Source organism: Dipodomys spectabilis, unplaced genomic scaffold, assembly GCF_019054845.1.
Source record: "Dipodomys spectabilis isolate Male_0828 unplaced genomic scaffold, ASM1905484v1 ptg000379l, whole genome shotgun sequence".
NCBI classification, from domain to species: domain Eukaryota; kingdom Metazoa; phylum Chordata; class Mammalia; order Rodentia; family Heteromyidae; genus Dipodomys; species Dipodomys spectabilis.
The window spans coordinates 682,833-698,835 of record NW_024871056.1 but is presented as its reverse complement, the minus strand read 5'-3'; the positions used below and the strand labels follow the sequence as shown (position 1 = coordinate 698,835).

The window sequence follows — 16,003 nt, the reverse complement described above, 5'->3', positions numbered from 1 at the left end:
GGGCCCCGCTCACATCCTACAGCCATCCAAGGGCAGAGTCCCTGAAGAACACAGCCCGTGTTGCGGCGGTCCACGGGCAAGGCCTGACTCTGGTGAAGGGGTAGGGCAGGGGAGTGGGGAGTGAGCAGCTGGCTCCCTTCTCCTCACCGTGACCTCCAGGCAGATGCACCCTCCAAAAGACCTGGAGCTTTGGGCAAATTCATCCAAATTCAAAGGCAGCCTCCACCATTGGGTGTCCTGCTGTCCCCTAGAGAAGCCAAGAGACTCCCCCAAATGGCAGCTGCAGCTTACTGTGAAGGATGGGCCCTGGATTTTGCTAACCCTGAGTGACCTGTGGGTGTTGAGACTGTCAGATCCTCCCCAGGAGTTGGTGGGGGTTGTGTTTGCCCAGGAAGAGAACACTGCTTTACTTGTGTGTACGCGTGTGTGAGTGTGGGCATTGGTCCTGGGGCTTGAACTCAGGGCCTGGGCACTGTACCTGAGCTGTTTTTCTGCTCAAAGCTAGCCCTCTACTAACTGAGCCACAGCTCTACTTTAGGCTTTTGGGTGGTGGAGATAAAAGTCTCAGGGACTTTCCTGCGTGGGCTGGCTTCGAATCTTGATCTTCAGATCTCAGCCTCCTGAGTAGCCAGGATTGCAGGTCTGAGCCACCTGGTGATGCTTTTTAATTCTGCTGGACTAGCTGGCAGGCGATTCTACCAGGGGACAGGGCATGGACCGACTGGTCCAGCACGGACGTTGGCAGCTGGCCCACAGGTGCTGCGTTTCCATTTAGAAATGGGGCGTCCCACAGAGCTGGCCCCTGTAGCAGCAGGACTCTAAACCATATCAGACCATCCCCTCCGGCTGGTGCTTTGCACAACAGGATCTTAGTAAATGTGTTGGGGGCATTTGAAGGGGCCCCATCTCGCCTCTAAGTGGGAGGGGCCACCTGGCATTTCCCCTGGGGCTCTGAGCAGGGTACAGCTGGTCCCTGTGAGTGCCTCTCCCACATCCCAGCTGGACCCTGCATAACAGGGTGGGCTGGGGCAGCACCCTCCGATGACCTTGAGCAACGCCCACCAGCCTCCGCAAGGTCCTGGGCTGTGTTTTGACTTTGTATGTAGATCAATCCATGCTTCGCCAAGGCCTGGAGAGGTCTGCATCTTTCCAGACAGACAGGTAGATTTGAGGGTCTGAAGGCCACTGCCCTCTGGTCTCAGCCGGGGTCGTAGAGGGAGTAGGGAGTACTCTGAGGAGGGGAGGTGTGGGTCTAGAAGTCAGGTGTTGGGACCTACAGGTTCACCTGTTCTCCACAGAGGGGAGCCCACACCCTGACAGAGAACCCAAGAGGGAGCTGTCCCATGGGATGAATTTTGTTGTTGTTGTCAGTCATGGGGCTTGAACTCTGGGCCTGGGTGCTGTCCCTCAGCTCTTCAGTTTAAGGTGAGCACTCTACCACTTGAGCCACAGCACCACTTCCGGTTTTCTGGTGGTTCATTGGAGATAGGAGTCTCACAGACTTTCCTGCCTGGGCTGGCTTTGAACCTCGATCCTCAGATCTCAGCCTCCTGAGTAGCTAGGATTACAGGAGTGAGCCTCTGGTGCCCTGCTGGTGTGTGTGTGTGTGTGTGTGTTTACACATAGTGTGTATGAGATTTCCCAGAGAACAGCATGTTTTTCTTTTCCCTGGGCACCATGGTAGTGTTCCTAAAGATGTAAGTGTGTGGGGGTGAGGGTTGGGTGGGTGTGGGTGTCTTAACATAGCACTCTGTGTTGGTGGCCAAGGGAGTAGACAGGAAGGAGAATACAGGAGGAAGGCCCAGGACACTGGCGCTCTGCCATCTTGGCCAAGCCCCATCATGGGTGGAGTTGGGTGAGCATGGCATTCGCCAGCCGCCCTGGGCCATGGCATGAGCTGGTGGCACCCTAGGTTTCCAGCAAGTCCCATCCACTCCCTGTGAGGATGCCATGGGCCGGCCCAGCCCCCTGCTAGTCCTCGCTGGGCCGTTGTGATGGGAGCTTGGCCACAGCCCATCCCCTCCGCATCACATTCCACAACCTGGACTTTCCACCCGGCCAGCCATTCTTTTCCATGCGCGTTCTGGCCGGGTGCACTGGGGCTGTTTGTGCAGGCTCCTCGTGAGGGGAAGTGACGCCATGCGCTGTCCTCAGCCCGGGGCTGGGGGAGGGCCCTGCGGTTGCGTGTGCTTTCAATTAAGTTGACGGTTGTGCATTCCAGTAGCCAGTGTATCACCCTTGATCTCAAACCCAGATGTTGTGTTAATAGCAGAAGGGAAAGAAGGAAAAGCAGAATCGGAGCCACTGGGGTGGGGATGGTGTGGGGGCACGGAGCCAGCAGACATTTTTACAAAGCCTCCCTCCCACTCACCTCCAGCTCCTTGGGTGGGACCGAGCAGCCCACTCTGGCCAGGGGGCATGGTCAGTGCTTCGGCCCCGCCCGGCACACAACAGGCATCCCGACCATGCCTCAGTTTTACTTCTTCCCGAGCCTTGGGGTCTTGTAGTTCCCCAGCTCTGGTCTGCAGGTGGCCTGGGACTTGGGGGAGGCCGGCCTTCCTGTAAAGCAGCCTCCTTTCTTCTCTGCCTCCTTCCCTACCCTCCCCTGTCATGGAAACCGTGCCGCTCCATCTTCCCATCCATCTGACTGTGTACTGTCTGGGTTGGAGGTTCCTCCCAGCCCAGGGCTGGTGCCAAAGCCTCTACGGGCAACATCCACCCTGAACCCCTTTTCTAGCTGCTGTTCCTCTGCAGGTGCACGGCCCCCCAGTGCCAGGGCCCCAGTCATTCTCTCCCCACCCCCACCCCCGCCCCAGGAGGCCAGGCTTTGGGGAAAGTTTTCAGAGGACCAGTTCTTCGTCTCTCTCAGTCCCCATTTTGCAAAGAAGGGGAGACGGTTCCATCCAGAATTCATAGAAACTCCAAAGAATCTGTGTTCTGGGTCCCCACGGACAGATGGAGGCAGCCCTTCTCTCCCTCCCTCCTCCCATCTCCCCCCCTCCCCCCCACCCCCCTCCCTGCTTCCTCTGCTGGCCTCTGTTTCTAGTCTTATTAACCCCACAAGTGTATCCTGGGACTTTGGCTGCTTCCTTGTGAGCTGCTGGCCTCTGTTTCTAGTCTTATTAACCCCACAAGTGTATCCTGGGACTTTGGCTGTGTTTCTTCTTTTCTGACCATTTGAAAAAGGAAACTGTAATCTGTAGCCTCAACGCTGAACAAGGGAGCCGCTCCGTTCCAGGCCCTGAGAGTCTGTTTGGGTTGCTGGCCAGGGCTGAGACCAGGTCTCTGGGTACCCAAGCAGCTGGACACTGCTTCCAGATCCCTCACCTGCAAGGCTGGGAATGGGGTTTGCTCTCTTCTGCCCACCATGCTGTTTGCATGAGGGCTGTGCCCAGCGCTGCAAGCCCCTCCCCACCTCTCCAAGCCGAGCCTTAGGTATAGACATGGTTCTTAAGTGTGAAGTCCAGGAAAAGCTGTCTGGAGGTCAGATACCATTCGTGAAACCCCTCTTTCATATACAGACACAGATGGGTGTGGGCCTTGGGGCTTCTATAAAGCCTCGGCGCTCGAACCCCACTGCGTGGGAGAAAAGATGGCCGTCTGGCTATTGCAGATCATTTTCTGCATATACACACATTTCTGTGTGTATAAAATGAGGGGACAGCAAGAGCTGGGAGGGAACTTGCTGGCCGACAGCAGCCCAGGCAGCTGGCTGATGCCAGGTGGCAAAGGGTCTTGGATTTTAGGCGAAGGCTTTTCATAGGAACAAAGGCAGAGCGCTCCGTTCTGGGGTGGGCTGTCCAGTGGCTTTCCCAGCTACAGCTCAGCCTGGGACGCAGGGAGCTGTGGCCTTGGCTGGACTTAGCATAGAAGAAATGCGAATGGGGGTTGGGGCCTGGGTGGGGCCGTGGGCTGTGGTGGGGGGAGCGGGGGTGTGAGGGCTCCAGGCAGATGTGGCTAGCTCCCACGTGCTGCGGTGGGAAAAGACGGCCCGGGCCAGGAGTTTCCAAGAAACTGGAGCTGAACCCTGGGAGGAGACGTTCTCTGAGCGTGACTCCTCCTCTTGTCTCTGTTGAGATGAGTGGCTGGTGGCGGAACACTCACCTCACGTGACCCTGTCCCGCTGCCTTTGGAGGGCAGAGCTGGTTTGTTTGTTTGTTTGGTACCAAATTTCTTTATTTGAAGGAATGGTACAGATTAAAAGAACTTAGGATGTTCTGGTACAACTTATAGAAAAGTAATGATACCCCCAAACGTGCATGCACTGCCCCGGTGACCAGACTTGGGCAGGATGGGGTCCTGAATCCGGCACGGCAGAGTATCTGACAAGCACACTCTGGGAGAAAGTGATGAGAGCTAAGCCTTGGGCGGATCCCCAAAGCCACACGTGACTTCTGGTCACCGGGCAGAGCTTTGAACGCCATGGATTGAGACTGAATGTGCCACCGGCTGTGAACCCCCGGAGTGAGGACACACAACGAGATCCTGGCCTTCCATTCCTCAGCCTCGGACCCTTATGTCTGCCAGCCACCCTCCCCAAACCCAGTGGGTTCCCTGATTATGACATTCACTGCCCACCCCATAGCACCCCTCCTACCATGTTTGTTCCTCCATACAGCCTTTTCTGGGGAAACGTGTGTGTGTGTGTCTGTGTGTCTGTGTGTCTGTGTCTGTGTGTGTGTGTCTGTGTGTGTGTTGATCACAGGCTCCCTAGCACACAAGCTCTGTGTGTGTGTGTGTGTGTGTGTGTGTTGATCACAGGCTCCCTAGCACACAAGCTCTGTGTGTGTGTGTGTGTGTGTGTGTGTGTGTGTGTGTGTGTGTGTGTGTGTGTGCGTTCTGATCACGGGCCCCCTAGCCTCACACAAGCTCTGCCCCACTGAGCTGCACGCCCTCATTCAGGAAAACTTTGAGGGCAGAGAGGACGGCAGCTGGATAGACTTGGAGCAGGACTGCAGGGCAGGCCATTTGTATCCCTGCTTCACCGGCCACCAATAAATGTGCGTCAGAGCAAATGAGGAAGAGCCCCACTCGTTCAAACAGAAGAGCCTTGCTCAGATCTGTGGCTGTCCCCACAGGGGCGGGGGACTCTGAGCTGCTTCTGGTTGGGGTGCTGAGCAGCAAAGGATTCTCGCTGAGGAATCCCAGGATAAGAAGAAGCCTTTAGCTGGGTGTGGGCAGCTCACACCTGTCATCCTAGCTACTCAGGAGGCTGAGATCTGAGGATCGCTGTTTGAAGCCAGCCCGGGTGGCAAAGTCCATGAGACTCTTATCTCCAAAGAACCACCAGAAAGCTGAAAGTGGAGCTGTGGCTCAAGTGGTAGAGTAGTAAATGTGAGCAAAATAGCTCAGGGATAGCACCTAGGCCCCAAGTTCAAGACCCAGGACTGGCACATGTACACACACACACACAAAGCATTTGAGTGGTGAGAGGGGTCTCTTATGCTAGCCTGGGGCCACTGGGCACATTTGGAGGGGATGGGCTCTCTACATTTTACCTCCCACAGGCCGGGGTGCCTTGCCCACTGGGCAGAGTCTACAAGATGTCTCAGCATCCTGGTACCTCTGTGTTTTGCAGTGATCAGGGCCAAAGCGGTCAGCGAGAAGGAAGTGGACTCCGGGAATGACATCTACGGCAACCCCATCAAGAGGATCCAGTATGAGATCAAGCAGATAAAGGTGACGCATTGCTGCGGGATCCCAGGGGACAGGGCGGGGGGAGGGAAGAGGGGTGTCCACAGTGCCATCAAAAGCAACTATGTCCGGTCTGTCATCCAGAAGAGCCTGTAAAGCTGGGCAGAAATAGAGTTCCTGAGGATTTTCTGTTATTTTAGAAATACGTTCCTTTTGTTCTGATGGGTGACAAATCAGAGGCACAAGCCTCTGCCTCAGTCACCTAGGCCACATCGCGTCCCTGGGGTGTCCTGTGAGCCTCTCTATGGCCGAGCTGTGGTGGGGCTGATGTGAGAGAAGATGCCCAGTGTGCCCAGCCACCATGCCCAGCCCTGCCTGGCCTGGCGTGCTCTCAACCAAGAGGAGGAGGCATGGGGAGAAGTCTTTGTTGTTGTTGTTGCTTGAGACAGTTCACTGTATCAGACTCCTGCCTTGGCCTCCCAGATGCGGGACAACGGCCGGCTGGGAGGAGGTGTGATCTGGGTAGGCGTGGTCAGGGATAGCTTCCTTAGGAGATGCGCGCTGGTGGGCTGTGGCACAGCGGGCTGTGGGCTGCGTGCGGGCTGCTTACTGAGAAGGTGCCTTACCCATGAGACATGGCCTGAGTTGGAGCTGCTGCAGGCCCAAGATTGTGTTACTTTTTCAGAGAATTATTCATGTCCAGGAACATGCAGGGGGGGAAAAATCTATGTCTGAGAGAGAGAGAGAGAGAGAGCATGTGAGGACAAGACCCAACGGCATAAGGCTCGACGCTACTTTGATTAGCATTTACTAGGTGTTTTAGAGAGAAGAAAGTTCTAGCTACTGGCAGAGAGAGACAACTTTGCAACATGGTAGTGGTTGTAGCCCTCTCTGTTGCATTTTGTTACCCTACTAAAACCCCCAAGTCTCTAGAAAATAAATTCCTGGTATCAGAAGGCCACAGACGGTGCAGACATGATGGCTGGGCTTTAAGGGGGTGTCCTGTGGGGGGTCCTGTCTCCTGGCCTGTGTCTGTTGGACCACAGCTGCTGCTACCCCTGAGGTCTTGCAGTGAGGCATGCTGAGGTTGCAAATTTTCGGGGACTTGCAAATTTGTCCTGGCTCCTTTCTGTTGGGTTTGCCTATCAAAACTCTCAAAGGAGCTGGGCACCCCTGGCTCAAGCCTGTCATCATAGCTGCTCAGGAGGCTGAGATCTGAGGATCACGGTTCAAAGCCAGCCTGGGCAGGAAAAGTCCGTTAGATTCTTATCTCTGATGAACCACCAGAAAATCGGAAGTGGCGCTGTGGCTCAAGTGGTAGAGTGCTAGCCTTGAGCTGAAGAGCTGAAGGACAGTGCCCAGAGTTCAAGCCCCACGACCGACAAAAAAAAAAAAAAAAGAAAAAAAACACAAAAACAACAACAACAAAAAACTCTCAAAGAAAACAGGACACATAGGGGCTGGGAAGGTGGCTCAGTGGTAGAGTGCTTGCCTCACATGCATGAGGCCCTGGGTTCGATTCCTCAGCACCACATAAGCAGAAAAAGCCAGAAGTGGGGCTGACACTCAAGTGGTAGAGCGCTAGCCTTCAGCTGAAGAGCTGAGGGACAGCGCCCACGCACAGCTTTCAGGCCCCATGACCGACCAAAAAAACAAAAAAAGAAAGAAAGAAAAAAAAAAGAAAACAGGACACATAGTCCCTACCCCACCCCACCCCAGGGTGCTGATGGACACCTGTCTTCACCTGCGCATGGGTGCCTTCCTACATAGCTGTAAATAAACCAGATGTTGAAAAACAAACCTTCTTGTCCTTGGGATCTGCCCTCTCTTCCCCTCCCCCTCCGGCCCCATGCCAGGGGTGGAGCTCACATTCCGCACCTTGGGGTTAGATTCCAGTTCTGAGGGAATTCTGAGGATTCCTGCCAAAGCACTGTGTCAGCAGGGTATCTCAGCCCTGCAGAGGCTGAGATAGAAGAATCGGGAGTTCAAGGCCAACCCAGGCTCATATGATACATGGTTAGAAAAAAAAATCTTGGAAATAGCTGAGGGTGTTGCTTAGGGGCTTACGGCCCTGGGTTCAGTGCCCAGCACACATGCAGGTATGTGTGCGCGTGTCACACACACGTTTCTCTCTCTCTAACATGCAAATGTCATGGCCCTCCACGATGAGGACTTACACAAGCCCCTCTGAAATGACCACCTGGACATGGGGGGGACTCGTGTTGTCTGAGAACCTCCCCCTTCCTCCCCCCACCAACAGTATTGCACCCATCTGCTGAGATTTGCCATGCTGCATGGTGAGGACTCTGCGGAGGAACAGTGGCCGTCTAACCTGCCTGGCTGGCGCTTGTGCGTCCCCTGGGAGATCAGCACCAAGATGCCCCGGGGACAGAATCCCATCGCTGCTGACACCCCCCTTTCCTTTACAGATGTTCAAAGGACCTGAGAAAGACATAGAGTTTATCTACACGGCCCCATCCTCAGCCGTGTGCGGGGTCTCGCTGGACGTTGGAGGGAAGAAGGAATATCTCATTGCAGGTGTGTCCCGTGGGGCTTGGGGCTTTGGGTGCCGGAACTCAGTGTCTCTAACAAACCAATTTGCAGCTCTCCACCTCCTCCCTCGTCCCGAAGGTTCCAGCTTCTCATGCTGCCCTCTAGAGGCCATTTGTCCAAACTGCAGAGCTGCCCAACCCAAGAAAGCCTCAGTCTAGTGCAGCAGCCTTAGCCTATCTTGTCCAGAGCCTCCTTCCAGGCGTACCCTGCTACAAAGGTGCTGTCACGGCTCCCATTTTACAGACAAGAAAAACTGAGGTGGAAAAGTTTGTCCCAGGCTTAGAGGCAAGCACTAGAGACAAGCAGGTCAGGCGAGAGAGCCCTGGTTCAGAGGGAAGCCCAAGGTGCCCTGGGTCATTGCTCCTGTTTCCTTTACTTGGGGTGCACCGTGTTATATCAATAGCTGTGTGGGCATTACTGTATCTCTCTTATGGGATCTCCACCCTCCACTTTCACAGCCAGAGGTTTCCTGGGAGTCCTGTGCTGGCCCCACCCCTGGGCCCATTAACTCCTCTCAGCCTCAGTGAGAAGACAGTTCACCATGCAGCACCGCCTGTATCTTCCAGGCATGCAGTGGTAAAGCTGCGTCCATGAGCTAACACGCCCCGATGGGTAGCGGGCTGCCGCATGCAGGGGTGTCCTTGGGCGAGCTTTGGCACCAGTAGAAGGGCCGCCAAGGACAGAGGCCCTTCCATAGGTAGAAATAACTGCTTTGGTAGTGTTCTCCATTGCTCGAGGTTCTCTCTCCTGGAGAACCATTCTTGGGGATAACTCAGCGATGAGCCCGCCTGCCTGGTGGGCCAGCCGCTCTTCCAATGAGCGCGCATTGTCTCATGGCTGGGGGTGGGAGCAGGGGTGAGGCCAGTGAGAGGGCGCATTGTCTCATTCTGGGGGAGCAGGGGTGAGGTCAATGAGGGTGCATTGTCTCATGTGGGGGTGGGCAGGCAGGGGTGAGGTCAATGAGAGGGTGCATTGTCTCATCCTGGGGGGGCAGGCAGGGGTGAGGTCAATGAGGGCATTGTTTCATCATGAGGGCTGGGGAGCAGGGGTGAGGCTCTCCTGGGAACCAGGACCCATCATCACTTGGTTGGACTTTCCTGGCAGGTTTCCTGAATCAGGCCTGGACCTATTGCGGTTCTTTGGAGTCAGGAGGGGCCTTCTAGCCTGGGTTAGTGAGACATGACGGGGCCCGGCAAACCGCTCAGCCAGCTCTGGCTGCAGCCCCACGAGTGACCGCGCGGCCCGAGGTAGACCACATCCTCTTAGGCCAGTGGCTCAGCTTCGTATATCCAGTGGGGCACCAGAGGATCACACTGAAGGCTCACAGATTTGGCCCTGTAATTTCCTTCTGCCATCTTCCTCTCTGAAAGGAAGAGTAAACATGCTACCCTTAGTTACACATTTTAATTAATTCCTGTTTTCCTGTATCCAAGACTCTCGTGCTTTGCTTCATTTCCTTTTTCTTTTGAGACAGACATCAGTAGACTGTTGGGACAGATGGGCATGTCATGTGATGCGCCCAAGTCTTAAGTGTACTACAGGGGGTCCTCCTGCAGCACGCTTGTGCCACACACAACATCCGGGAGCCAGGGCCATGGAAAAGTTTCCATCTGCCTTCCATCCCCACGGGTTGCCTTTGCCAGCTTTCTGGGGAAGCTTAACTTGGTGGCAAAGACCCAAAGGGGAGCTGCAGAAAGAGGAAGAATAGGAAGAAAATTGTTAGAGCAAGCACACTCATCACTGGTTAGCTTTTATTGAGTAATTATTATGTGCAAGGTGCTATATATATATGCTATATATAAACATGTTATAACAGAGCCCTTGCTCTTTATATGTAAGGTCTGGTTAAGGAGCCAAGGTACAAGAATGGCAATGACAGCACAAAGTGGGTTACGAATGCTAGTTAAGTGGTGTGAGTAGAAGTCACCGGCGCCAGACTGACAGTGATCATGGGGACCAGCAGGCTGGGCAGGAAATAGGCTGCAGTCTATGTGAACAGGTAGGGAGTTCCAGAAGACACGGGCATACTGAAAAGAATCACTACCTTTCTGTTTTGTGTCTTTCTTCTCTACTCTGATCCCACCAAAAATGTCCAGAGAATTAAAGGCTAAGTATCGACTGGGCGCTGGTGGTTCACACCTGTGATCCTAGCTACTTAGGAGGTGGAGGACTGAGTACTATAGTTCAAAGCCAGCCCAGGCAGACAAGTGTGAGACTCTCATCTCCAATTAATAAGCAGAAAGCCAGAAGTAGAGGCATGGCTCAAATGATAGAGTGCTACCTTTGAGCCAAATAGCTAAAGGACGGTGCTTGGTCCTGAGTTCAAGTCCTAGTATCAGTGCACACACACACACGTGCGCACGAATGCACGCATGTGTGTGCCAAACATTTATTTTCCAAGTGTTGAAGGTCACCCAAATACAATTTGTCTAATTCAGAATAAATGCCACAGTAATAGCACTTCTGATTCTCTCCTCACCTGCAATGTCTTACAAATCTAACTGATCCAAGGATGAATTGAGGAGAATATGAAGCCACAGCGTTTGCACGGGGACAGTGCACCCAGCAGCGTGTGTGTCATAGTGCCCACTCCAAACCCATCCACACTTCCCCCACGGGACCCCCGTGGGTCCAAGTGTCTTTTACTCGTGATGGAGGAGCAGTTGCTTCACTGAGGTACAGTTCTGTTAGTGGATTCTGTGCAGCCTGTGCTGAGGGCACACGCCAGGCTGGGGCGGGCGGATGGGGCTCGCCCATGCGTCTCTGAGGTCTCTCACAGCTGGGGGGAGCGAGCTTTTAAATCACCCGGCAGCCGCCATTCACCGGAATGTGCGCTTCCTCTTCTTTTCCTCCTGCTCGGTGTGGATATGACATCAGCAGCAGGAGCAGAGTTGGGAGCTTGAGCCACAGATAGGGACAGCAGCGCCCAGCGCCCCGGGAGGGGCATGGAGGGCAGGCCCTTAATGTTTCAGAGTTCCAAGTACGTGCTTTCCTCAACGAGAAAAATGCACATTCACCGTCCAGTGAGGAATGGTGCCCACTGGAATAAATACTCAGTGTAAAATAAAGCAGAAACAAGCCAGGTGTCAGTGGCTCACATCTGTAATCTTAGCCTCTCAGGAGGCTGAGACCTGAGGATTGCAGTTCAAGCCAGCCCAGAGAGAAAAGTTCCTCTTATTTCCAACTAGCCAGCAAAATGCAAGACTGGAGGTATGGCTCAAGTGGTAGAGCAGCAGCCATGAGCAAGCAAGCCAAGCGAGAGTGCAGAAACACTGAGTTCAAGCCCCTGTACTGGTACACACACAGAAAAACAACTCAGGAAATGACACGATCTATATGCCACATGGTTTTCTTTTGTTGTTTCTACAACAAACATGATATACATATACACATATACATATATGCATACATAAATCTACCTTGTATGTACCATATACACATGTGCATGTGTGTATAGATACATGCATATCTATACACACACACGTATGCGTGGGTTTTTGAGACAGGTCTCCCTGTGTAGCCCATGCGCCTGGCCTTAGACTTGCGATACTCCTTCTTCAGTCGCCTGACCGCCAGGATTACAGACATGTGCCCCCACTCCCAGCAAATATGCATTATTTTAAGACTCAGAATAAACAGTCACAGGTAATATTGGAATCAGTCTCAGTAGCCCTTAGATGTGCCCAAAGGTGGAGGAGGGTGGGAGGAAAACTCAACCTGACCCTGAGCTAAGAGATTCCCCTCCATCCACAGGAAAGGCTGAGGGGGATGGCAAGATGCACATCACCCTGTGTGACTTCATCGTGCCCTGGGACACCCTGAGTACCACCCAGAAGAAGAGCCTGAACCACAGGTACCAGATGGGCTGCGAGTGCAAGGTGAGCACCCAGTTCATCAGGACTTGGGCGGACAGCTGGGCTTTGGGACCGTTGGCTTCCAAAGCCCCTCCGTTCACTAGAGTGCGATTTAGGCCTCCACTCTGGGAAGGTGTGGCTTCCCCGGGACCTCCTCTAGCTCCCCAGCTACAGCCTTGAGAGCTTCGAGTGGCATCTGTGACCAGGGACATTTGGAAGGTGTCACACAACTAGGAAGAAAAGCCTTTCCGGGAAAAGAAAGTCTGAAGGAAGCACATGGACCCCCTTGGTTGTTTTTTCCCCCTACAAATGCGCAAGTGGAAACATTTGTGTGCCTTGTGAGAGGGCACCCTAGGCATTATACTACCAACATTCCAGACGTTTCCACACCTGAGCCCTGTGTGTTGGGAACAGCGGGTGTGCCTGCCTCCCTTCCTGCAGTCTGCCCGGTGACTGAGCTGAGCAGAGCTGGGGTGGTTCAGCACTCAGTGTGGCCAGGGAGGGTGAGATCCCCTCCAGGGCACTGCCCTACCCCGCCCATCCACAAGGGAGGAAGCACCGCTGGGTGGCTGGTAACACACATGTCACCAGGAGTGAGTGTGGGACCCGGAGTTGCCAGCAGGAGCTGTCCTGCATGACGGGAAGCTATTTGGGAAGTCTCCTTCCCTTTTGCCCAGCACCTGCCCATCTCTTAGCTCCTGGGAGGCGTGAATTCCAAGGCCTGGCTGTGTAGTTACGCCTGCCTTAGCTGTGCTTCGTCATTAAAGCGGATGCTTTGCTCATTACCTTGGAGCTCACGCTTGAAAGCAGAATCCTGGCAGTTCACTCAGCTCACCTCTGTCTCAAGGAAATGCTAGGGTAGCTGCTGTCATGCCTTCTTAACTCGTAGAGCAGGTAGACCAGATGTCCGAAAGCAGAGAGCCCCAGCCAGGTAGACACCTAGGCTTTCTGCCTTCTCCCACCACCAGCTCCTTGAGCAGACTGCCTGCTACCGTATAGAGCCAGCAAGGCCAAAAGCCCTGGGCTGGCCCAGCTGGGTTCTGGAGATGCCCCCGGAGTAGCCTTGGCCCTTGCCTGTTCCTTGGTCCTCAACTAAATCCGCCTGTATGTCCCCTCCCCAGATCACACGCTGTCCCATGATCCCCTGCTACATCTCCTCTCCGGATGAATGCCTCTGGATGGACTGGGTCACAGAGAAGAACATCAATGGGCTTCAGGCCAAGTTCTTCGCCTGCATCAAGAGAAGCGATGGGTCATGCGCGTGGTACCGCGGGGCGGCGCCTCCCAAGCAGGAGTTTCTTGACATTGAGGACCCATAATTGGGCCAACAGCACCCCCCCTCCCCCCTGTGGCCGATTGAAAAGCCTCCAAGGGTTTCGACTGGTCCAGCTCTGACATCCCGTCCTGCAACCAGCATGAGTAAAAAAATCATCTTCCGAGTAGGTCCCACACAAGTGAGGTTCTGCCCAACCCCTCCTTTCCTCTAAACATGGCTGTGGGTCTGGGGGGCGGGGGGACAGGTCCCTCCTACACCGCCTCCATCCGCCAACCTGGGCACCATGTGTCTCAGCCTTCTATCCTTGGGTTCAGCTTTCCCAGATGCCAAGCAGGCAGCATTTGGGGGTCCCCCAAGCCTGGAAATGTGCATTTTTGCAGAAATGTTTGAGGGTCGTTGCAAGACTGTGTAGCAGGCCTACCAGGTCCTGCTCCTCCCGAGAGGGGCGTGGCCCTTGCTTTCTGCGGCGGCGGCCAACCCTTTGGCCTAGGGTGACAGTCCCAGGCCCTTGTAAGTGCATTCCATCTCCTTCGCGCCCGTCACAGGCTCCCAGCATCCGTGACCCCCTCAAGCTGGGAGTGACCCTGGAAGTGCCCCCCACCCCCCGAACCCGCCAAGACCTGTGCATCTGCAGGGCTCCGGTGGAGCCTCCCTCAGGCCTGGTGGAGACTAGAGGCTTTGAGAACCAGGTTTCCCCTTCAGCCAAGTCATTTTCGACCCATTCCTCCCATGAGTCACAGCTCCTAGAGGGGAACTATAGCCTCCACGCTGAGGGCTGGCCCTGGGGCGGGCGAGGGGCTGGCTGTCCTTGTAGCTCACGCCTAAGCAGCTCAAGTCACTCACACCCCGCTTCCAGCTGGCGTCAAGTGGCTGGATTGAGCCACGTGGCTCTGCTATCCCCTGGTGGTGTGCAGCCATCCCCCTCTTCCCCTCCTCCCCCCCTCCCCCCCATGTGTGTGGACGCTGCCCCCAGAGGCTTAGTGACACCTCCCTCTAAGCCTTATGGTCACTATTCTGTGAGTGGCTTTCTGCCAGTGTCTTAGTGGAGTGTAGTAAGGCCTGCCCAGGCAGGATGGGGAGGCCTCCCTGTCGGCCCTGGGCCTTCTCTCTGAGCCCCCGGCATTCTGTGGCCTGTTTCAAAAGACATCTCATGTTTCTAAGGGTGAATTTTCCGAAGGCGTAAGGATCTGAGTTGCAGGTTAGAACAGGCTATGTCCATTTCCTATCGCCACAGTGATGACCCACTTTTTTTTTTTTAAAGACACCTTCCGGGTAACAGGGGACCCACAGCTCCCCTAAAGATGGTCTTTTGATGCCAATACCATGAGAGGTTGCTCAATTACAATTCCGATCATCTCTTTTTACCTCTGACTGGGGTTGAAAAGACAAACTGTTTCAAGGCCCCCCACGCGCATGGCGCTGATGTCCAGGTGCCGCGGCAGTGATGAGGACAGGCTTGGAGTGGTCCTTCTGCAGAATCCTTGCAACGACCCCCATCTCCAGATCACCCCCCACCCTGCCCAAAGCAACTCACCATAAGACTCCTGACTCCCCCCGGGCGGTGCACAGCCCCCCGCACCACGGGACCTGGTCAGCATAGAAACTGATGACTTCCCCTCATAGGAGACTGGGAGAAAATCCAGGAATCAGGCCCTAACCCTGCCCACCCCCACCCCCAGGGAGTTTTCATGCTGTACAGAGACCTAGAGTTGGTAAGATGTCATAATGGATCAGTCCATGTGATTTCAGTATATAGACCACACCGACCCTCCGGTCCATAGAACACCCCACCCCGTTTGCTTCCCATATGGTGATCACATGTAACAATTGCTCCTGTTTCTGCTGACTTCCTCGATGTTTCGTTGTTTTTGTTTTTTGTTTTTGACATCGCTGTAATCATTCCTGTGCTGTTTTATTTTTGAATTACCTTTGGTAGGTGTTAGACTTGCACTTTTTAAACAGGGTCTCTGCATCGTGGAAGCATTTGACCCACAGTGGAAGGCGTGGTGTGGTCCCTGGCCTGTGACAGCGGGCCCCTTCCGATCTTTTCCTTCACTTCTTTGAGCATTTGCTTGTATCTTCCCATCTTTTGTTCTCTGGTTCAGAGTATTACAAAGTCAGCTGGTTCATAAACATGGCCTTCCTATTTGATCCATGCACCTTGGTTTTAGAACCATGCTGAGTGGAAAGCAAACAGGCAACCACAGATCAGGACACCACGCCTGCAGCAGCCCAGGCTGGCCACGCCATACCTTCACAGCCAACAATTGTAATATATAGTCTAAGAAGCAGTCTCCATTTGGCATTGTTTAATTTATACGTTCTGAGCACTCCTCCTCCTCTATTTTTATCATGCAAGCAACTCAAAATATTTAAAATGAAGTTTACATTGTAGTTGTTTCCAAATCTTTGCTTGATAAGTATTAAGAAATATCTGTGAGCTTACTGCTATAATTTAAAGCTTTGTTGATTTTGTTTTTTGTTCGGATTTTTTCTGTTGTTGGTGGATAGGGGGAGAACAATGTATTCATGCTGGAATATGAAGTCTGAGGCCCCCCCACCCCGTGCTGGGAACACGTGAGAGTTGTTTAGAGTCAACAAGCACACTGCGCTTGTCGCTCATGCTTTGTATCATTTTTGAGTGATCGCTCTGTCAATCGACAATAAACAATATTATCAATGAGAA

General features: G+C 53.9%; 1 protein-coding gene across 1 annotated transcript in view; it reads left to right on the top strand.

The window, feature by feature from the left end:
- Timp2 (TIMP metallopeptidase inhibitor 2) overlaps positions 1-16,003 on the top strand; it is a 44,414-nt gene extending 28,411 nt beyond the window's left edge. Inside the window, exons 2-5 of the mRNA XM_042667143.1 lie at positions 5,579-5,679; positions 8,064-8,172; positions 11,941-12,065; positions 13,163-16,003. Coding sequence (XP_042523077.1) covers positions 5,579-5,679; positions 8,064-8,172; positions 11,941-12,065; positions 13,163-13,360 — 533 coding nt within the window. The 3' untranslated portion in view covers positions 13,361-16,003. The remainder of the gene's footprint in view (positions 1-5,578; positions 5,680-8,063; positions 8,173-11,940; positions 12,066-13,162) is intronic.